Source organism: Akanthomyces muscarius, chromosome 2 (genome assembly GCF_028009165.1).
Source record: "Akanthomyces muscarius strain Ve6 chromosome 2, whole genome shotgun sequence".
In the NCBI taxonomy this organism is placed as follows: Eukaryota; Fungi; Ascomycota; class Sordariomycetes; order Hypocreales; family Cordycipitaceae; genus Akanthomyces; species Akanthomyces muscarius.
In genome coordinates this window covers 5,311,481-5,333,510 of record NC_079242.1, presented here as the reverse complement: position 1 = coordinate 5,333,510, position 22,030 = coordinate 5,311,481, and the positions used below count along the sequence as shown (strand labels likewise).

Sequence of the window (22,030 nt, the reverse complement as noted above, 5' to 3'; positions counted from 1 at the left end):
CCTCATGAGCCTCACGTCCTGTTCATAGAAGACTTGGAGGACCCTGTAGCAAGATTAGGCGGCGGCGGAACTACACTAGCAAGAGTGACCAAGTCAGCGATTGCGAACATGCAGAACTTCATTGTGAGCAGGTGACCAATTGGCAGAATTACAGGTATTGCAGATAAAAGTCAGCAAGAATCTAAATCTGTTGAATATTTGTGAGGAAAGATCTTGGACATATCTGGCGATGGCTCGCTATTTCTTCTAGTTCGAGGCACACTAATTAACATTTGTTTAATCCTCCAGCCTCTCGCTCCTGTCAATCACAAGTGGATGCTTACTGCAGAGTCAATATTCGCGATATTGAGAGGAAGATAAAAGGGTGTTCCCGAAATTGTTGCTCAATCGGCTCTTGACTTCGCCGTCGTCAAAGGATAGAGAGCCAAGCTAGGAATCCATCGAGAACATAGCCTAGCTTCCAAGGCCTCTTACCAGCCACGACTATCTTGATGGGACATGGTCTTGCAGAGTATGATACTTCTATTAATATAACAAACACTTGAGATTGCGTTTCGTTCACATGCTAGAACGTGAAATAAACACCGCTGTCGTGGTAGTATTGTGATTGCCAAATTATTTGACGCAGTCTCTACCAGCCCCCGGAGCGACGAGCAGCCACGTCTCAACCGCCTTTAAGCCGCCAACCACAAAACGAGAGCATAACTCGTGGTCAAACTTTCTGCAGCCTAAAGTGGATTAATCATTTGTGCGCTGCATTGCTATGAATCGTACAAAGCAGTCGTCGGGCACACAGCAGCGGTGCTGACTCGGTAGCCCCAAAATCAGCCGTCGGAGACGTCGGATCAAGGAGAGCTACCAATTACATAAAAGCATGGCGGCCAATTACAAAACTTGGAATTTTCTTGGAGCCAGGATTCGGATGTAGGAGACATATGTTTGATAACCTATCTTGAATCAGTTGCCTTGCAGCCGTAGTGGAGCTGAGCGAGAGCCACTGCCAAAGTAGACTTGGCGAAAACACCGCCCCTCTGCGCTTTGACATTTGTGTAGCTATCTTGAGATTTTTCCACAGCAAACCTCCACCACGATCCACGCCGCCATGCTTCGGTTGACGCTGTCGGTGAATTGAACATTCACTGTTGATGGCGGAGGTTGTAGTATCTAACCTTGTTTCAAGCGCATTCGTAAGCCTAAGCTTATCTCTGATGCGACCTGCCTAAAACACTGGTGAGCAATCTGAAAATATTGCGACATACTACCAAGAACACTGATAGTCTGCGACGGTGGACCCCGTGGTATGTTGCAACTCTGCTGGGGCTTGTGGTGCTTTTTTCGGCCGTTCCTCCAATTGTGTGTCGGTACAGGAGATAAGAAGCCACCAGATCTTCGCCGATATAGCGCGAAGCCACATCGGAACTTTTGACACGCAAGCCGAAACCACTGATTGGTCCCAAGATTGAGTTCTCCTTGGCATAAATCCTCAACGCAGTCCCACTATTTTCACCAAAACTTTGAACTGCGGACGGCTGCAACGCTGGCTGCCCGTATCGCATGATCGAGTCGTAAGCTGATAAACGTGCGCAATCCTCAAGGGGATGAATGGTGCATCGTGTTCGAACAGGTCCACAGATCCGTGCGAGTGGTAGACTTATTTGTACCCTTAAACCGAGCGCCTCGGGTACATATCTAGCTCCCGTCCGTCCAATATAGAGACACTCTAATCCTCAACTAAACTTGTCGCCCCTAGCCGATTCTGTTTACATCCATCGCATTGACCTCTTTGTCACAATCCATTGCATTTTGGTTATAAGATCTCGCCGTCATAATGAAGACTGTGATAGAAACGCGGCAGCAATCCGTCTCTACCACGAGCTCGGTGGCGAGAGAGTCTGCTGCTGCAGAAGAAGAAGCGGTAATGTCGGATTCGAGTGAGAAGATCTTCAAAGCACCATACTGTGTCTACTCTTCGCACAAGAAAACGACTATCGTTCTGTTAGCGACGCTGACCGCTTTCATATCCACAGTCTCTGCGCAAATATATTTGCCCGCTATGAGCCCCATGGCAAGAGAGCTGGACGTTACAGACGAGGACATTACACTCACTATCACAACATATATGATTTTCCAAGGAATATCGCCGATGTTCGTCACCTCTGTCGCTGATACAAGAGGCCGAAGACCGGCATATGCATTTTGTTTCGTTATATACATTGCAGCTACCGTCGGGCTAGCACTTGTTCCAAATTTTGCCGGGGCCATGGTTCTGCGTTCTTTACAGTCCGTAGGGTCTAGCAGCACCATGGTCCTTTGCAGTGCAGTGATTGCCGATATAATCACATCTGCAGAGAGAGGACAATACTTTGCATTTACCTTGATCCCACAAGCCTTGGGACCGTCCGTCGGACCGACCCTTGGCGGCGTCTTGACACAATATCTCGGCTGGAGATCAATATTCTGGTTTTTGACAATATACGCTGTTGTTATGGCTGTTGGTACAATTGGTTTCCTGCCTGAGACTTGCCGCAAACTTGTCCAGGACGGGTCCATAATGCCCCCAAAGCTTTACCAAACTCCTTGGCAACTCTTCCAGCTTCATCGGTCCAAACACGACATCACATATGCTACACCCGACGACAAGCCATCCCATCAACACAGATCAGCACCAGAAAAAACTGTTTTCTCCAATATCCGCAAAGTTGTCGTACTCTTGTTCAAGAAGGAGTCTGGAATTCTGTTGTGGAGCAACGGCCTCAGTTACATTACCTTCTATTGTGTGCCTGCCGGCATGCCCTTTTTGCTTCGCGACTCATACAGCATGTCCGAAACGAGAATTGGACTCATGTATCTTCCGCTCGCCGGTGGCGTTGTTTTAGTGGCTCTCGTCTCTGGCCGACTATTCGGCTGGAATTACAGACGTCACTGTGCAGGCGCTGGACTACAGTTCGAACACAATCGTCAAATCGATATTTCCAAATTTCCGATAGAACGTACGCGACTGGAAATTGGAATTCCGATGACAATCTTGGCTGGTGCATGCACGATGGGGTGGGGATGGGCGATGCACACAAGATCCCACATTGCCGTCATCTGTGTGCTGAACTTCTTTGTCGGTATGGGAATGGCTAGCAGTAATAACTGCATAAACCTTGTTCTCGTCGACACTAATCAAGGACAAGCTGGTACGACTATGGCGGCCAGCAACATTGCAAAATGTCTTATTGGTGCTGGCGCTACAGCTGCTACTGTACCTCTCATCAATTCGATCGGGGCTGGGCCAGCGTTTGCAGCCATCGGCAGCGCCTACTTTATTTGTTGTATACCTTTAACGGCTGTCTTAATGAATGGTCTCAGGTGGAGGCAAAAGCGCGAGAGGAACGAGAAAAAAGAACACATTTAGCTACTCGCCCGTCTCGTTATACAAAATTTGACACTACGTAATGACTCTCTTATTAATACCTTACAACATTGGCATAACTCCATGGAAAAATTGCGGTCAGTCGAGTGCATTCAGTACGGTGATGTCTCGAGATTATCTAACACTGTGCGGTCCGGGGCTTTCAGGCTCCAGAACGCCGTACTAGAAGCCGAGCGCCGAGCGCCGGTCCATAGTAGCGGCTCGCCGCTCAAGCTTCACGGCCCATGTGGCTTCTTCTACTCACAAGAAAAAAAAATCGAAGTTTCAACTTTTTTTGAGCCGACGTCATTTTTGAGAGTATGTCCGCGCACTCGGATTTGACAGCGAGCACGGGCACTGCGCCACGTCGTCGCAATGGTCGTCCGCAGGCTTGCGAGCCTTGTCGTGTGCGGAAGGTAGCTTGCGACCACAGGATGCCAGTCTGCTCGCGCTGCAAATCTGGAAATAGTCCGAATAGCTGTCTCTACTCCAACGCTTTAAACTACGGCCGACGCAAGTCTTATCTTTCAAGGACAGCACCTGCGCAAGTCACTGCGCAGCGAGGTGGTCTGGCCTCGACGCCGCTGATGGCACCAGTGCACGACGGGTACCTCGGCGCCACGAGTTACAAGCATGCAATACACGAAGCACAGTCAAATATACCGCCTGGGTCTGGGTTAGATAGTTTTTTTGACGAATCCAGCACCTCGAATCCGAAAGCGTCGCAGTCACCCATCATGTGCAACGCGAGAACTTATGAGGCAGCATTGAGGATCCTTCGCGCGATACCGCCAAGAGCCCTAGCCTACGATTTCTCAAAGGCGCATATTAATCCAAACGATGGATGGTGTAGGCTCGCCACGATTCAGTTACACGATTCTCTATGGGACACATTTGGCAAAGTCCTAGACGGGGAGCGCTCCACTGAATCGCTTGTCCGGCTTGCGACGAAAATATCGGAAAATAGCTCTCGGCCGCTACGGGAGGATTATGTCGACCCAAAAGACTGGCTTCAAAGCTTCTCTGGGGCTAATATGAGGTGGGAGGGGCTGGGCATATTATTCAGTCACTGGTCCTTTGGCATCACTGAATTTGGACAGAGCCCAGGGCCTCCTCAACGATGGATTCCGAACTTCGCCGACTATGTCTTGAGATATCGAGATTGTGCGTGGGACGCCATAGAGATTACGAGAAGCACAGCAAGTGCGAACACGCTACTACTTTACCTGTTATATGCACAAGAGTGCCTGGAATCAATCATTTCGGGAGATGAAAGTGAGTCTCATCGCGCGACTGGAACCTAAGGTTGTTGGCAAGATAAGTCTAATGGCCCACTACTTCTTAGGTCTTCAACACTCCAGACTCCATGGCGAAACCGTGAGCATGTTAACGTACCTTGGGTTTCATGCGATAAAGGGCGACATGCACGATACGGGAATTTGCACCCAGATCAAGCGGCGCTTATTTGGCAAAGTGTATCACGGCGACAAGGTAGTGTCGACATATGCAGGCCGACCACCCATGCTCTCCCAACGGTTTGTCTCTACGCTTCTGCCACTTGACGTATCAGACGAGGTATTGATGGGGGTAATACCTTGGCGCGACGACATTGTGGACGAGCAGGGCTGGAATACCCTGGGCAAAATTTATTCTAGCACGCTACTTCGTGCCCGAGCTCACATGGGTTTCATCAGAGACTCGATATTAGGTTATAATCTGCAGGCTGAGGGGAATATAGGCAGAAACGACCTCCTGTAAGTCATGCTCTATGACTGTGTGACACAGACAGCAGGCTGATCGGGGCCTCACAGTGACCTCCGCATGAAGCAAGAAAACATCATCGCGGAATTCCCAAGATTTATAGCATTCAAGCCTGAAGATATAGAAGATCGAAGGTTATCCGGCCCGACACTATATGCAAAGCTTCTCATTGAGCTCGAGCATTTGCAGAATCTTTTTTTGATCGAGCGCCTGCTCTGTCGAGTTGGCAATACCTCCTTAAGCCCCGAACTTCTCCAGGTCAGTGTCAAGATGGTATCAACAACCCTTTTTTTCTGGACGCACAAGGACAAGGTGATTGGTCTTTATGACTTTGAGTGGATTGTCATGGGATATGCTGCGCCTGCAGCTGGCATCCTCTGCTTAGATTTATTGCGACCGTGCACCGATAATGCAGTGCTGGCTTCTTCCACCTCTCGATCCGAGGTGATCCAGATGTTATGTCTTCTTAGCGGATTTCTCGATTGGATAAAGCCTTTGACACCGAATAGGGAATTGAGTTCTTGCGTGCGGAGGGTTATTCAGCGCGTACTGGACGAGACGCTAAATTTTTCGTCCAACTCGCTGGAACCTGCAGTGGACACCATGGATTGGGGAGCAGAGATGGAAATTAACATGAATGGTTTTGGGTATGACTTGTTGGGAACTTTCGACTGGATGTTACCTGAGGTAGTCCAAAGCGGCAAGTGAAGAATGCAATGGCGGAGCCGCTCTATTTTGCATACATGCATGACCTTGACCACATTTGTGACTTTAATTTCTAGTAGAGTACATGTTTTTATATAGCCAATTTTCCAGGTGCCGTTTCCTCCAGGCTTATGGGTGCAATAGCAGCACTTCCAAGTTTTGTTGCAAGTCTCAAGCACGCGGGAGCGGGCCAGTGGGAAGAGAGGGAGGTCATCCCTAGTACACCGTAATGGTCGGACGAATTGTAGCGGTACGTGGCACTCGTCCAGCGCCTCGAACCATTTTACAGCCGCCTCGCCAGGGAGCCACTAAAACTGATCTCCAGTTTTAGGAGGAGGCCTCTGGGGGCTTGTAAGTGTATGCTACCAGTAACTAGCTCACTCCTCAGGGAAAAGAGCTCTGTCGATGTTGGCGCGGTCCGCGGGCACCGCGCTATAAAAAAGGATCAAGTTGGAGGGTCACTTAGTACTTGTTTTTGACCCCCCCTCCCCCCCCCCGTCGTAAAAACGGTTGAGAGAAGCGTCGACATAACAAGCCGCTGGATTGTGGACGCCACCCTGATATTGTTCCAGCTTTCTGTCAAAGCCATGTTGGAGAGGGTCAAAGGTCAAGGAAAATAGAGATGCAGTCTACTTGCTATTTGACCTGCTGCAAAGCTGTAGAGTTACCGTTACATTTGCTATCTTAGTCATTTTTACCACCAGAATGCAAAATTCGATGTGTAGTACACCATTCCGAAGTTCATTTACACCCTTCCGCAAAAGGCGCGCACCCCAATGCTAGTTCTCATCCCCACTCCAGCCAACCTACGGCAGCCTACATATTTCACTAGACACATGCGGGAAATTGAACCCCTCCCCGTTGTTCATCGGCCGGAAGACAGGCCGACCCAACAACAGCGGGAAAGCAACGCTAGTAGCCTGCCTCGGGGGGCCGCTGACGTCGCCATGTGGCTCTCGATGGCTTCTTCTGTCCACCCCGTCGATCCAGAGCGCTATGGACCATCGAGTGATATTTTGGCATGCATGAAGGAGAGCAAAACAGCGCTGCCAATTTTTCCGTCAGACTTTCTAAAATAGGATGGCATGGCCACACTGAGGCGGCGCTAAAAATCTTGTCTTGCCCCGACATCAGCCCTGTCTCTTGGTGGTATATCGCTCATACCCAGTCCACGCACCAGCTTCGTCCGCAATACTTCGACTTTGTTATCCCGCAACACGAATGCCTAACTACCCCCCCTCCACTTGCCGATCGGCACACTCCGCCTTTCTTCCCTCGGATGGCCTTTTCTTGGACCGTGTCACCTATCCTTCGGCAAACTTATGTTACTCCTACTCCACAGGGTTCCAACATCTCGCGAGGCTGTGGGATGAGGCAATTTCCGTCAAGTCTTCATGCCATTTATTGTTTTCTTCTTTTTTCTCCTCTCTTGTCGCAATTCTTAGCTTCTGGGTGTGAAGCGGATACAAGCTTGCCTCACCAACCTCGCGTGTTATTGAGCACCCCATACCGTGAACGGTCGCTTGCGCACGCCCACATGTCCATCCATAATTTTACCACCGCCTCGTTTAGTTCGTCAATTGATTTAGGCTCATCTGACTCCCCAAAAGGTCATCTTGGTCAAGGCAACAGGCTACTGCGCCCTCGGCCTGTCCCATCTTAGCTAGCTTTCTGCTCTGCTGGGTTTGAATGAGGCAAAAGGCCCGTTCAATTCAAGCCCAGGCAAATCCTCCTGTTGTTTATCGCTGTAGAATATAAAGCCTTGATCTCTCGCACACCACGTTAGAGTAGTATTGATCTCGGTTTGTACTATCCCCAAGCCATTCCAATCTCGTTGCTCTAAAGCACTGCCCCTCTTCGTTCCATTTGTCCTCTTCGTTCCATTTGTCCTCTTCGTTCCATTTGTCCTCTTCGTTCCATTTGTCCTCTTCGTTCCATTTGTCCTCTTCGTTCCATTTTTCCTCTTCGGTACACTTTTCTCTGTCTTTATTCCTCCCAGCTGACGTTTCATGGCTTCCAATAAGCCTGTAGAAGCCGTCGGCGCAGAACGCATCCGCTGGCATGACGAGGAGCAAGGTCATCAGCGGACGCGCTCTCGCCCTCGCCTGAGCCGCGCCAATTCCACCGACTCAATGGCCATTCGCAGCATTTCACGAGCCCAGGTCGATCCGGCCGTGACTCTTCCTATTCACTACCGCACTGTGTAGGTGAAGCCGTTCTCTGTTTACTTTAGAAGCTATCTGACTCCCCCCAAAAGCTCGTTCGGCATTGAAGAGTCAAGAGGCAAGGAGCGTGCAGAAGCTATTCGCGCGGCCGATGCCACTGCCAAAGGTAGACACGAACACCAATATTGCACACGCTGTTTGGACCTATAGCTTACACATACTAGACCTTGGTGACTTGGAATGGCACACCATTGCCGCCGATGAAGTCTCCTCGCGCCTCACCAGCTCTCCCCTGGATGGCCTGTCGGAGGACCAGGTCAAGCGTCGCCAGCTTGAATACGGTCGGAACGCTCCCTCCCCGCCGAAAACGAATCGGACACTCACCGTCCTTGGGTACTTCTTCAAGGGCTTCGGTGGCATCCTGCTCGTTGGTAGCATCCTCGTCTTCGTCTCTTGGAAGCCCCTCGGCGAGCCGAACCCAGCGCTCGCCAATCTTGCACTCGCAATTGTTCTTCTGGCCGTCTTCTTCCTCCAAGCTAGCTTCAATATGTTCCAGGACTGGTCCACGTCCCGTGTCATGGCATCCATCAAGGATATGCTGCCTGAGCAGTCGCAGGTGATGCGCGACGGGAATTTCGTCCATGTGCCAGCTGAGGAGCTAGTGCCTGGTGATGTTGTCCTCATTAAGGCTGGCAACAAACTCCCAGCTGATATGCGCTTCATCCAAGCCTCGTCCGATGCCAAGTTTGATCGCTCTGTCTTGACGGGTGAATCGCGCCCTGTACCGGGCACCGTCAATTCTACCGATGAAAATTACTTGGAGACGCACAACATTGGCCTTCAGGGGACGCACTGCATCATTGGTACTAGTACCGGCATTGTGGTCGCGACTGGTGACAAGACTGTCTTTGGTCGCATCGCCACCTTGACCAACGAACCCAAGACAAAGATGACGACGCTGGAAAGAGAAGTGCTGTACTTCGTGCTCTTTATCTGCGGCATCATGCTGGCCATGATTACCTTGGTCCTTATTCTCTGGAGCGCATGGCTTCGCAAGGACCACCCGGGCTTCATTTCCGTCAGCGCCCTCATCGTCAGCTGCGTCAGTGTTGCCGTTGCTTTTATCCCCGAGGGCCTCCCCATTGCCATCACCGCTGGCCTCACCATCACTGCCAATCTGATGAAAAAGAATAACGTCCTTTGCAAGTCCCTCAAGACTGTCGAGACGCTCGGATCCGTTTCCGTCATTTGCTCAGACAAGACGGGCACGCTAACGCAGGGTAAGATGTCTCTTACCGACTGCGCCATTGGCAGCAGCAATGTCAGTGTGGAAGAGCTTCAGATTAATCTAGGCAGCAACGAAAAGGGGAGCGACTCTCCGCGTCAATCTGCCTTTGAACAGCTTGGTGCCCTCGCTGCTCTCTGCAACGCCGCGGAGCTGGACGCCTCGCAGACAGACATCCCCCTGGCCCAGCGCAACGTATTTGGTGACGCTACAGACACCGCCATTCTGCGATTCTCTGAGTCCATCTCAGATGGGAATGTTGGTTATTTCAGAGGATGCTGGCAAAAGGTGTTTGATCTTGCTTTCAACAGTAAGAATAAGTTTATGATTCGCACATTTACCTGCAGTCGCAAGGAGGCTCTCGGGCATACCATGCACACCTCCAGTGCTTCTCAATTTGGAGACAATGATATTCTTCTCACGATCAAGGGCGCTCCCGATGTGCTCATTAGTCGCTGCTCTGAGTACCTCACCCCGGATGGCAGTGTTGCTTCACTAGACAAAAACGCCCTTGCCACGTTTGAACACCTTAAGCAAGTGTACTCGTCGCAGGGTAAGCGCTGTCTGCTCCTCGCGCGCAAGATTGTTCCCAGCAACTCGATCAAGAATGCTGTTGAGGATGGTGCTTATGAGGAGGAAATGCTCGAGCTTGCTAAGTGTAGTCTAACCTTGGTCGGCCTCGTCGCCATTGTCGATCCTCTCCGACCCGAGATTCGCAATGTCGTGTCTACTCTTCGCGGTGCCGGTATTAGAATCGCCATGGTGAGCTATCCATCCGGTCAATTCTCAGCCTACATAAACTAAACGGACCACTCCTCTAGGTTACAGGTGACTTCAGTCTGACGGCGCTGGCCATCGCCCGCGACGCTGGTATCGTCACTTGCGTGCACGTCGACGGCGCCAGCTACCTGGAACGCAACCCCCAGCCGTCCCCCGACTCGACCGATTCTGAAGAAAAGCGCAGTAGCAGCGGCTCGCGCGGCGCCCTTGTAATCAGCGGCAGCGAGCTTACACTGCTCAACGACTACCAGTGGAAAACGCTCACCGAGTATGAGGAGATTGTCTTCGCGCGCACGACGCCAGAGCAGAAGCTGCGCATCGTGCGCGAGTTCCAAAAAGACAATGTCGTCGCCATGACTGGTGATGGCGTGAACGACGCGCCATCACTCAAGGCCGCTGATGTCGGCATCGCCCTCGGTAGTGGTTCGGATATTGCGATGGAGGCGGCCGACATGATCCTGCTGGACTCGTTCTCGTCGATCGTGATTGCTGTGCAGTACGGCCGTGTCGTATTTGATAACTTGAAAAAGGTATAATGTTCTAACTCTGGATTCTAGATGTCGGTTGACTAACAAATGCAGGTCATTGCGTATCTTCTGCCTGCTGGATCGTTCTCTGAGTTCTGGCCTGTCATAACCAACGTTGCCTTTGGCCTTCCACAGATTCTGTCTTCTTTCCTCATGATCATCATTTGGTATGGTCTCAGCAACTCACTATATGGCAGTATTTGGCTAACAAAACCAGTTGCTTCACTGATTGTGTGGCCGCCACCGTCCTGTCTTACGAAAAGCCCGAGGCTGACGTGTTGCACCGTCGCCCGCGAAACGTCAAGAAAGACCGCTTGGTCAATTGGCAACTCATCTTCCAGGCATACGGCATTATTGGCATGACTGAGACGTTAGCCTCGTTCGCGATGTCATACTGGTACTTAGAGCGCAAGGGCATCGCATTCAAAGACCTATGGTTTTCCTTCGGCAAAGTCCCGTCATACGTGACCGAGGACTACTACAACGCTCGGTTGACGGAGGCGTCGTCCATCTACTTTGTCAACTTGGTGGTGATGCAGTGGTTCAACCTGATGGCAGTTCGGTGCCGCCGGTTGAGCATTTTCCAACATCCGCCGGTGTTTGACAAGGCTACGCAAAACCTGTACTTGTTTCCCGCGATTCTCTTCGCGCTTAGCATGGCGTTCCTCTGGTGCTACCCACCAGCGATTCAGCGCGTGATTATCACAGCACCAGTGCCTGTCGAATACTGGTTCTTGCCATTTGCTTTTGGTATTTACATTATTTTGATTGATGAGGCAAGACGTTTTTTTGTACGCAAATACCCGAACGGCTTGATGGCCAGGGCCGCGTGGTAACGTCGACAACGGTCAGGGGAAGCTTAATTTAGATGAGGTAGCCTGATCAGCATTTTCAACACAGGTTACCATTCAATGTGTTTTTTTAAGAAGCGCTTGGAGACTAGACGTGAGAAAAGATGAAATAGCAGCGCGCAGTTAGGACCAGGGCCCTGATAGGCTCTAGGAGATGCTCGCGGATAGTGTAGGGTAGGCGAGCGCGCAATGGCTGGTTTGCTACTTGCTATAGGTCGGTCGACAGCGAAACGAGAATATGACTAGGTCTGGAATTGAAGGCTTCTGGTCATAGGGTCAGAAGAAGGGTATGAGCTCGTAATTCGAGGCGGGCTGTTTGCTTGTTTGATGCGCGTGGACAGAAAATAATGTGGTGCGTGGGAACCCAGTTGCCCCGGCACATAGGCACAGACATGCGTGGTTTGCGATGGAGAAATGTGGCAGGAAAAATTGGCAAACGGCTACGTGACGCTATCGTTCCATGCTGTCGTGATATTTCGCGCAAGTGGGAGAGAACAGTTCAGCAGGTGGCCAGCGTGGCGAGGGATAACTCAGGATAGATTCGTTTCGGAGGCAGAGAAGTGGCCGCCGAGGAGACGAGGGGATTGGCCGTGGGACGAGGCGCGAGTAGTCGGTACTGGATAGAGTGCCTAAGATACTTTACTTACCGCGTTCGCAAGACGCAATATTAATGTAGCTGACCTCACATCCCTCGTACTGAGTACTTTACGCAGCTACCCGTGGCCCCTTCAAGTGCATGCCAAACCGTCACTAGTCCCCTTTGGTCCGTCCTCTAGAAAGGGCGAGGCTCCACCGAAATCTTTCTTTGGTGAGCGAGCGTCACGTCTGCCTCCGCCTGGGTCTGCCAGGCGGAGGCAACAAGAACCTTTTGCCCATTTTATTGTGCGCCGCCTCTGACCCAAACCGCCAGCATGAGACCAGACCACGGCACCAAAAAAATGCTACCAAGCAGACGAGCCCCAGAATGAAAAACCCTCGTCGCCCCGAACCCTTTTGCCCCCTCCCATCATCACCACTTTCCCTTCTTTGCTGGTCATCCTCCGCACCACATCACCACCATCGCCAACCGCCCGCCAGCTAAATCCTCTACTCCACGTAATACGCCCCTGGCCCAGGTCGGCACCGCACCACACTGCCTACCTGACAGACCTCACCACCAACAGGCTACCAGAGCAACGCCGTGTGCGAAATTTGATCCACCAACACCTGGCTTCATCAACACCCGCCCTCGCCCATCGTCATCGACCGACACGCTCGCTCTTTTCGCGCTGGCACAGTTCGCTTCCACCGCGTATTTAATCCGTCTAGAGACGCACGACTTTCCGCCAATTTCTCTCCCATGGCTCCACCAACCAAGACATCCGACGGCCGACGCAAGTCTGGAGGCAAGCCATCCCTCGTCGTCACCCTCTCTGTCCCATCCTCCATCCTACGCGAGGCCATCGGCGACGACGCGATCAAACCAGAGTCTCCCGCCGCCGCCAGCGACCAGAAGGACTCGAGCGAGGTCAAGGAGTCGCCATCTACGCCAGTCCCTGCACCCAATGGCAGTGGTGAGACCGCATCCGACTCGAATGCTGTTACACCCGCCGGCGACGGCACGCCTGCACCATCCATTATGGGACCTCCCACCGACGGAAGAAAAAAGGGCGTGAAGCGAGGCGCCGCTGCAACGGCCGACGGCCAGCCCAAGATCCGCGGCAAGCCAGGCCCCAAGAAGAAGCCGCGTCTGTACGCGTTCTACCCTTTCCCCATGATCCTTCGCATCGACAATCGCTAATCTTGACCAGGGAGGACGGTACTATTGATCATGCCGCCGTTCGCGCCAACGCTGCCGCTCACAAACTCGGTCCTAAGGCGAACCAAGGCGCCATTAACGCCGGCCTTCGCGCCCTCGACAGATCCGGAAAGCCGTGCCGTAAGTGGGCAAAGGGCAACTTTACACTGAAAAGCTTCACGGGTGTCGTTTGGGAGATAAATCGCTGGACCGCGCCGCCCAAGGCCAATGGTGCTGAGGGCGACTCTGAGGTCACGCCGGCCGACTCTGCCGACAGCAGCAACAAGGAGAACAAAGAAAATGGTCAGGAGAACAACAGCACTGCGCCTAGCAATATCGGCGGCGACGTGGAAATGCAAAGCCTGCCCAGCGTCAACGCCTCGTCACCTGCGCCTGCACCTGTTGCCGCAGCCTCATAGTGGCACCGGGATGTTTCTGTCACTGGCGACATGGGACCGTTCTACTGCATTGCCAAACCATTCTGAAATCAAGTCTATTATATGCGGCTGCATTAATATGTCTTGCGACGATACTATTTCGAGACTCGACTTTGGTACGGGTGGTGCATCTTGATTGCATGGGTTGGATTGGAGAAACGCAGCGCTTTGCTGCGAGGGCGTTTTGGCGTGTTTTAATCGTGTGTATAGAAGTGTAAATATAGGACAGCGAGCCATGCTTTTGAAATTAGATAATGTTGGATGGGCAGAAACTATTGGCATAATCTGAGCAAAAAGTCTGCTGCGATTTGTATTCCCATGCTGCTCTTCGGACTGGATTTGAAAAATCCGGCAAGGTGACAGGTGGGCGGATCTGCTAGCTGGCTGTTCGTGCACTTGGTACTCGTGTGTGTGCTCCCGCAAACATACGATCATCGCAGCACTATCGGTCAAGGCAGATCGTGCGATGAAAGTAATTTTCCTATTGTTTGATACGAACTGGACAGCTTTCAACCCCATTATTGATGTCGTGGGAGCTCAGACTTGTTGCATCCGATACTCTGTACTGAGAAGCTGCTTAGCAGGACCCCTTGCTTACTAATTGTTAACAGACGACTCAGTCGTCAGGTAGCTGAGGACCTCACGTCTGTCGCAGGTTGCAGCGACTAACAAAAAAAGGTAGAGCAAGTGGATAGACTACGCATCGCGAGAGGCAGAAACGGGTGAAGGCCATGGCGATGCATGTAATAATTCATAAGGCTTAGGCGATGCGGCACGGGATTCAGGGTCGATTGCCTCAACTCCGGACTTATAGTGGACGATGTAGCGGTAGAGTGCTGTACCTAAGGCAGGCTGTGAGGTAGCCGCGAAGACGCGGAGGTGAATCCCCTGCATCGCATGCGAAGGGCCAGTGGCTGACTGGGCGCTGTGCTGGGCCGGACCTCTGCTGTGGCAGGTGTCCAAGTGACCAGTGACCGCTGCCATCAGTACGACCACCGCCCGATAAGGTACCTGGGTACTTTGCAAGGTAATGGGTGTTCTGCATCTGACGGCAGTCTTTGCAATGCAGACCGCTCCTGGAGCCCAATGATGGTCATGAATATACACAAAAAAAATGATTGTGCTTGTCAGTCTGCCCAGGGGGGTGTCGGGTTGCTCTTATTCTTGTTCAGATGATGTGCTCGGGTTGCTGCACGGATCCGGCTAAACAGCCAATCTGCTCGCCATCGGCGCTGGGGCTTTTCCGAGATACAGTGCCGCTGGGGTACATGCAAGGTGCGTCCAGCGCGTCCCAGCACCAAGTACCAGATCAGACCCGGCCCGACCAGGAAGCGACAGTGCTACTCCAGCCAATCGCTCTTCGACCACACCACAGACCACAGGCCCCAGTCGACGCAGCTCCAACCTCGACTGTCCCGCTCTCTCTCCGCCACGAGCCGTACATCACCGGCCGCCACACCTCATCGCGGCTTTCGACTCGTCCATTCTCCCTCTATATTCCCATCACCAGCCGAAGGCTGTCTTTCTTCCAGCCGCATCTCTTCGCTGCAAACCTTTGCTGCGTCATCCCCCGCCGCCGATTCACCGCGACCCGAAAGGCCCAGTTGCTTAATACCACCTGTGGCACCACCATACCCTCCCTCCTCCAGCTGCCTACCTAGCTGTTACACCTACATCGAAATCACGACGCGCAACCGCGCTGCCAAGGTGCTTGCCCCACCGCTGTCACCCCAGTATTGCATTTTACCCTCCCATGTCCGGTTCTGGTCAGCATCACTCATCTGGTGCAGATCCAAGCCTGGTGCCATCGACTCGCCCAGCCTCCCGAGACGAAGACGCTGCCGTCGACCGTAGAGCCCACGGCTATAACTTTTACACCCACCCATCCCGCCTCTCTATCCTTGACGGCAACGGCGACCTGACCATCGACCCGACCGCTTTGCTCATCTGCTCATCTGGGCAACCGACTCCCGCCATGGACGACTCGGGTGCCGCCAACAGTTCTGCCATGTGGCGCTCCAGCACCAATCTGCCATCCTTTTCCAGAGCCTTTGACCTCTTCACCAATGGCGATCCCGACGACGTCTCCGACGATGGCGAGGAACAACGCTTCTTCATTCCCTCGTACTTGCAGTCGTCGACGTATATGCACAAGCTTCAAGAGGCACATAGATCACGCGCACACTCAAGACGGGAGCAAAAGCGAAATGGCACCATGTCCTCCAGCAACGGCTTCTCCTCCGATCTGCTGCCTACAGGCTCCCACCGCGGCCTCTCCCATACTGTTGTCGAGCGTGGTGCTTTGTCCGAGGACAGGGACGGCCTCTCCCCGCTGCCTACGCGATGGAACAAGAGCGACATGAGCGGCGGCCTCGACCTCCACACTGACGGGCTCGGGGTCAAGTACGTGGAAATCAAGGGTCACCTTGATCGAGACCACGAAGCCTGTGGCATTCGAGCCGACTACCACATGCCACTGCAGTGTGGTATATACTACTTTGAAGTTCAGATTCTGTCTGGCCGGCGCGATGAGTACGTCATACAGCCTTTGCGCTTTTTGAGAGCACACCATGCTAAGTCGGTATAGGACTTTGATTGCAATTGGCTTTTCCAGCAGGGCAGCGTCCACGGCCAGACCTGTCGGCTGGGAACCCGAATCGTGGGGCTACCACGCCGACGATGGCCGATGCTTTTCTGGGCAGAATATTGGGCGACCCTTTGGGCCAACCTTTTCTGTCGGCGATGTTGTTGGCTGCGGCGTCAACTTCCGTGATCGAACGGCCTTTTATACAAAGAATGGCGTCAAACTAGGTATGTCTTGTCGCCGATGTGGTGGACGCAGCTAACAATAGCAGGTGTGGCTTTCCAAGATGTGGCAAAGGGAAGATTATTTCCTACTGTGAGCATGAAGAAGGCCGGCGAGCATGTGCTGGTCAACTTTGGCCAAACACCCTTTGTATACAATATCGACGACCTTATGAGGGTAAGTTTTGTGTGGGGGGCTGGATGAAGGCTCGCTGACCGGTTAGGAACAACGAGAAAATATTCAAAAAGAGATCGAATCGACCGACACATCAAAGCTCGAACCCGGCCTCGGCGAAACGGACTTCATTCAGGCTCTCGTCATGCAATTCCTCCAACACGACGGCTACGTAGAGACAGCGCGCGCATTCGCCGAAGATCTGAAGCTGCAGAATGAAGCCTTGAGCTCGAACACGGGGCCTAAATCCAGCAGCCTAAATATTCGCGACGATGAAGATGCCAACAACCGACAGCGTGCGTACTGCGGCTTATCCTATCTGATTAAGCTAACAAATACAGGCATCCGGCGAGCCATCCTAGAAGGCGATGTCGATAGAGCTCTGAAGTTTACCAACGTGTACTACCCGCATGTCCTGCAAGAACACGAGCCGGTATACTTTAAGCTTCGCTGTCGCAAGTTTATTGAGATGGTCCGTAAGGCGGCCCAGCTCAACATGGCTGCGGAGACTGGGGAAAACGGCAACACTCAGGATATGGATATTGACGCCAACGGAGACGAAGACGAATGGGACGACGCACCAGTGGCACAAAACGAGAGTGAGGTGCTGGACTTGGAGAGAGACATGCTAGAGTACGGCCAAGCTCTGCAGGCAGAATACGCAGACGACTCGCGCAAGGAAGTGGGCAAGGCTCTGGACGAGATATGGTCCTTGATTGCGTATCGCAACCCCTTGAAGGAACCACAAGTCAGCCATTTATTGGCCCGGAAGGGCCGAGTCATCGTGGCAGAAGAGCTCAACTCCGCCATTTTATGTAAGCATGCTTGGCGTGGAGCTCGTTCGTTTACTAACAAATTGCAGCTTCCCTCGGCAAGTCGTCACGGGCGGCGCTGGAAAAGCTGTACGCGCAGACAAGTGTACTCTTGGAAGACTTGAGACAGGATGGCGGCGATGGGGCCTTCACCTCGGTCGGGGACATAATAAACGAAATCCGGGCTGAGCACGATGCTTAGGTGACAAGCTGGCAAGACGTTCTGGACCTCTCACTGACAGAAGGGCCCGCGACGCTGGCGGCACACGGATGACATGACATGGAGTTTGGTGTTTGGGTATTTTGACTGGCTTGCGAAATGACGTTCTCAGGCAGCGTATAGGCTTCGGAGGCACCTTTTGTGCAGTATTTTTTTGGGCTATCATTATGAAATCATCGGCCGGTCGGTGCTATATTTTATTATGCACCCAAATCAACCATCTACAGACGCTGTTAGAGTTTCTGTGTAGCGCGCGGGTCCAAAATTGGTTGATTGTATAGCTGTATCGTGATGTTGCTCGATGTATTTATGTTATAAAAGTTTGTAATGTACAAGACAATTCACGTGTCGGCATCCAGTTCAGTCCCCCCAGCAGCGCTGATACAACCTCTGCGTATGGCGAACTAGGTTTTCAAATTTTCCCAACCTCTTCACAAGCTCTTTATCCCCCCACGCCAACTGCCTACCCGCAAGCAGTTGCGTGTATGCAAACAATTCCGCGTCCAGCACGCCCGGTGTCTCTCCGTCTAAGAACCACTCTGCCTCGCCGAGCAGGGCCGCTAGCGCCGCGAACGCCTCTTCTGCCTCGTGATAGATTTTCTCTACATTCATGCCGCCTGTTGTGCGCCGTGTTGTCTTTAAAATTTCCGTCGCAGCGGCTGTCCTTAAATTGTGGCGCTGCGCCGGCCGGAGTAGAGCTGACGAAGGGAGGTAGAGGGCGGTTAGAAGACTATCGTTGGCAGAGTTCACGTATAATGCGTGAAGCTATTCAGCAATTAGTACACGGCTTTTGAAAGCATCAATTGGAAGAAGAAAGGCGTCTTCGTACCCATGCGGGACGGACGCTATGGGCGATCAGCGCCTGGTACGCGTCAATCCGTGGTGATGGATCGTCAAGGTTGACGCTCGGGGCATGCTCTTTAGCAAAGCGCGCAATCTTCTCACCCGTCAGAGGTACCGCGGTAGGTGTGCTGGATGGGAGAATCAAGAACGGGAGGGCGCCCGATGGCGAGGCGTGATTGGAGGAGGGCACGAGTTGGAAGTCGATGTTTGCGATTTTCAGGATAGTCTGTACCCATTTAGCATTCGCCGTCCCTTCTTCATCACTGCTCAAGATCTGAACAAAGGCAAAATAGCATACCTGCCACTTTAAGCACGACGGATTGTAGCTCGGCAGACCGAGTACCGCATCGCGCTCGTGCGTAAAGACGTAGAGCCGCGGAAGTGTACTGTCGGTGTCGGCGACGCGCGCGGGAAGCGCTTCGGCGGGGTGCACGGCGAGGGGGAAGGACTTGAAGAGGGAGCGTATTGCCGTAGGGGCAGAGAGCAGCCCTGGCGATGAGGCAGCTGCCATATTGTTGTGGCCTGGTACGGTAGTGATGCACGCAGCAGCTCTCAAAAAGGGTCGCGGCAGAATTTAGTTGCAGTGACGTTGCGTGCAGGAAGCGGTGAGAAGTGGAGCAGCAATGCGAGATCTTGCGTGTAAGTCACTTTACTATGGGGAGCGCACCTAGCTCATCTCTTTCCGCAGAAAGAAATGCACAACCGCTATTGAGCGCAATGAATAGTCCTGACAAGTTAAGTTTGCTCTGGAAAAAAAATGTGGGGGAGGGCTTCGATGGCAGCTGAGCCTCGCAGGCACCTACAGCGTGGCAACAATGAGCCAATAAGAGCTACTCACGACGGTGACTATTCTCGTCCTTATTACATATGGAACTGAATCAACAGCAGCAAAAGCAGGCACTGGCACTAGCAAGAACGCGACCAACGTCAATCAAGCGGAGTTTCTCTTTTTTCTATTTATATCCAGGAAAGCCTGACACAACACACCTGGCCCTTACCAGTAGGCGATCCTCTTCAAGAGCACAAGTAATTGTACCCAATCATACCCATCTTTTCCTCTTAGCGGCTAATAACTCTTCTACAAGACATGGCCCACTCCCAGTTTAACGGCTACAATGCGTTTTTCGTGCCAGCCTTCGACATCGTCGCCACCACCCTCTCTCTGCTCACCGTCGCCGAGTCTTCCCCCAATGCTACCACCCTTCTCACTGCACGCACCCACGAAACTATGATTCCCTTCAGCGGTCAATGTGGCATCATCGCTACTTGTATCGACAAACTCGTCTCACGTGTCTGCGACATATCGCCTCAAGGCTGGGGTTACCACGACGCGCTACCATCCTACGCTACCGTGCGCGGACGTCTGCACGCCGCGCAGGCGCTCCTCAAAAACGCGGACCAGGACACAGTTAACACCAGTATCGCCACGGGTACCCTGACGTTGCCCTTGGACGACGGGGAGGCGGAGGTGCCGCTTCACACTTACGTTACGTCGTTTAATATGTCGTACCTCTTCTTTCACCTAGTGACAGCGTATAACATTCTACGCAAGGAGGGCGTAGAGCTGGGCAAAAATGGCTATATGCTGGTTTTTAACGAGACGCTTGGCGGCAAGCCACTTTTGTGGGAGAATTGATCCTTTGCCAGAAATCATGCTTAGAGCCCGCGGTATAAAAAAAAAAAAAGGACGTGGCCTATCCTGGCTTGAATGTAACTAATTGATGTCCTACCTTCTTCTTTGCTTTCATTGTAGCTTCGCTCAAAGTGTCCCAAGGATTCTGTCATTTCGACTAGTAAACTACGAGCGGCGTCATTGGAGCAGACAAAAGGCGAGATGAGTCTCCGCACTTCCTGCTGCGAAGTCTGACTCTTGTGCAATAAAATGGAAAATTAAAAAGAAAATGGAGGATGGAAAACATAAAAAGATATTGTTCGAAGATTTTCCAGCGGCGCCCTCGATAGGTTCGATGGTTGTTGTGCAAACTTGGTAGTCGCTGAGTGCTAGAAGAACGGCCGAGGCCGAGGCAAAGAAAGGACACAACGTCGGCCTTGATTATTCATCGGTAAAAAGTTCGCATGGAATGTACTAGATAAGAATAAAAGAGGGAAATTAGTCTACTACTTTATTTCTATTTTCTCTATTTCCGCCGCTTCTTTTGATAAAAAGTCAGTCTTTTCAATTTCTCACTTCTTACTAAACCAATAACCGGCAGCGTCATGTTTTAAGCAACATGTGTCCCCGACTTACTTGACACCACGTCACGTACGACTTCACTACATATAAAGCTTCGTTCTAGGATATGAAAAATTATATCGCGTTACTCCGACTTCTCCATATATCCCTCGCTTCCCTCGACCGCTTCACCATTATAGTATTTCTCACTTACGTTGAGGTGTTTCTTGCTTCTCTCCAATTTCGCTTGCTGCCCTGGCGTCAGCTTCACCGCGAGCTTTGTAGGAAGTTCTGCGATTAGCTCCTGCTTCTCCTTATTTTTCTCTTCATTCGTATTTTTGACGGTCGACTTGTCGCCAAAGTTTAATTTGTAGTGCCTCATAACATCGCACGCCTCAGGCTCTTTGGGTCCCCATTTGAACTGAGTCCCCTTAATTTGTTCCTGCTTATGCACCAGCCAAGTGACATGGTTTGTCGGCTCTTGCTGGAGGGAGCACACAATGCCAAAGGTGCCTCGATTACCTTCTCCATGTGCCTTTTTGGTATTGCCGACCACCCACCCGTTGGTGTGGAACTCTTTCTCATCAGCGGTGGCGAGGTAGTTGTGCATCGCGCTCTTCAACCCGGGAGATATGTCCATTACCCCTTCATCGTTGACCTGTGATATTTTCTTGAGAGTCGAATTCATGGTCAAGAAGGTACTGATTTCGACAAGTTAGGAATGTGTTTGCAAAGATGAACATTCTGCTTTCTCGGTCCACATGCCAGCAAGCAGTACATACGAGAGAATGATTAATTTCGGACGCAATGACTATCTCGTCTGTCACAAGTAGCTAGACGAGTACCCAAGCCAGGCCTTGTTGCTTCCAAATCTAAGCAGCCAGTGTCAACTTATATTGATAATATTGCGAGTTTCCAGAGCAATCGCCAGCGAAAAGCGCAAGACACAAAAGAAAACCAAAATCTTGCCGTTGACTTCAGCCAGCCACAACCAAGCCCGGCTCCGCCAGCGTACGGCTATGAATTGTGTAGCGGGGACCCCAGAGTTGAGAATAGAAACAGATAGAGTAAGGCAGGGTATTTGAATCAGTGAGAGTCTAAAAATTTTAATATAGGAGCGACCAACATATTGTCTGACTTATCAGAATAGCTGAATGCGAAGACGGCAACTAGCTCGCTAGCAATAGCGGGACCTACCTCTCATTCTCGGCATCTGGGGCTAGTATTTCAACTGAACCACATCCCGATGCGTTAGTTACTTATTACTAGTGCAAATAGTTTACGCCTTTGTGGAGGTGAACACGCGCAAGTGGCTGG

At 51.9% G+C, this 22,030-nt stretch overlaps 7 protein-coding genes across 7 annotated transcripts; 5 read left to right on the top strand and 2 right to left on the bottom strand.

Annotated features, from left to right (window-relative positions):
* Positions 1-4,134: 4,134 nt before the first annotated feature.
* On the top strand, positions 4,135-5,866 carry LMH87_004904 (uncharacterized protein; the record flags this gene model as incomplete). Its single annotated transcript, XM_056196190.1, has 3 exons — positions 4,135-4,672; positions 4,743-5,151; positions 5,209-5,866. 3 exons carry the CDS (start codon positions 4,135-4,137, stop codon positions 5,864-5,866), a joined length of 1,605 nt encoding a protein of 534 aa, XP_056049744.1.
* Positions 5,867-7,872: 2,006 nt separating this feature from the next.
* LMH87_004903 (uncharacterized protein) lies at positions 7,873-11,456 on the top strand (the record flags this gene model as incomplete). The annotated part of the gene is made up of 6 exons (XM_056196189.1): positions 7,873-8,066; positions 8,121-8,194; positions 8,253-10,075; positions 10,135-10,623; positions 10,675-10,787; positions 10,838-11,456. 6 exons carry the CDS (start codon positions 7,873-7,875, stop codon positions 11,454-11,456), a joined length of 3,312 nt encoding a protein of 1,103 aa, XP_056049743.1.
* Positions 11,457-12,810: 1,354 nt separating this feature from the next.
* LMH87_004902 (uncharacterized protein) lies at positions 12,811-13,667 on the top strand (the record flags this gene model as incomplete). Its single annotated transcript, XM_056196188.1, has 2 exons — positions 12,811-13,202; positions 13,262-13,667. The coding sequence occupies 2 exons, from the start codon at positions 12,811-12,813 to the stop codon at positions 13,665-13,667; spliced, it is 798 nt and encodes a 265-aa protein (XP_056049742.1).
* A 1,286-nt stretch (positions 13,668-14,953) lies between these two features.
* On the top strand, positions 14,954-17,679 carry LMH87_004901 (uncharacterized protein; the record flags this gene model as incomplete). The annotated part of the gene is made up of 8 exons (XM_056196187.1): positions 14,954-14,960; positions 15,335-15,418; positions 15,476-16,217; positions 16,273-16,496; positions 16,541-16,668; positions 16,715-16,961; positions 17,007-17,480; positions 17,528-17,679. The coding sequence occupies 8 exons, from the start codon at positions 14,954-14,956 to the stop codon at positions 17,677-17,679; spliced, it is 2,058 nt and encodes a 685-aa protein (XP_056049741.1).
* A 231-nt stretch (positions 17,680-17,910) lies between these two features.
* LMH87_004900 (uncharacterized protein) lies at positions 17,911-19,051 on the bottom strand (the record flags this gene model as incomplete). The annotated part of the gene is made up of 4 exons (XM_056196186.1): positions 17,911-17,918; positions 18,165-18,462; positions 18,527-18,766; positions 18,839-19,051. The coding sequence occupies 4 exons, from the start codon at positions 19,049-19,051 to the stop codon at positions 17,911-17,913; spliced, it is 759 nt and encodes a 252-aa protein (XP_056049740.1).
* A 576-nt stretch (positions 19,052-19,627) lies between these two features.
* LMH87_004899 (uncharacterized protein) lies at positions 19,628-20,176 on the top strand (the record flags this gene model as incomplete). Its single annotated transcript, XM_056196185.1, has 1 exon — positions 19,628-20,176. One exon carries the CDS (start codon positions 19,628-19,630, stop codon positions 20,174-20,176), a length of 549 nt encoding a protein of 182 aa, XP_056049739.1.
* A 682-nt stretch (positions 20,177-20,858) lies between these two features.
* On the bottom strand, positions 20,859-21,401 carry LMH87_004898 (uncharacterized protein; the record flags this gene model as incomplete). Its single annotated transcript, XM_056196184.1, has 1 exon — positions 20,859-21,401. The coding sequence occupies one exon, from the start codon at positions 21,399-21,401 to the stop codon at positions 20,859-20,861; it is 543 nt and encodes a 180-aa protein (XP_056049738.1).
* Between the last annotated feature and the right edge of the window lie 629 nt (positions 21,402-22,030).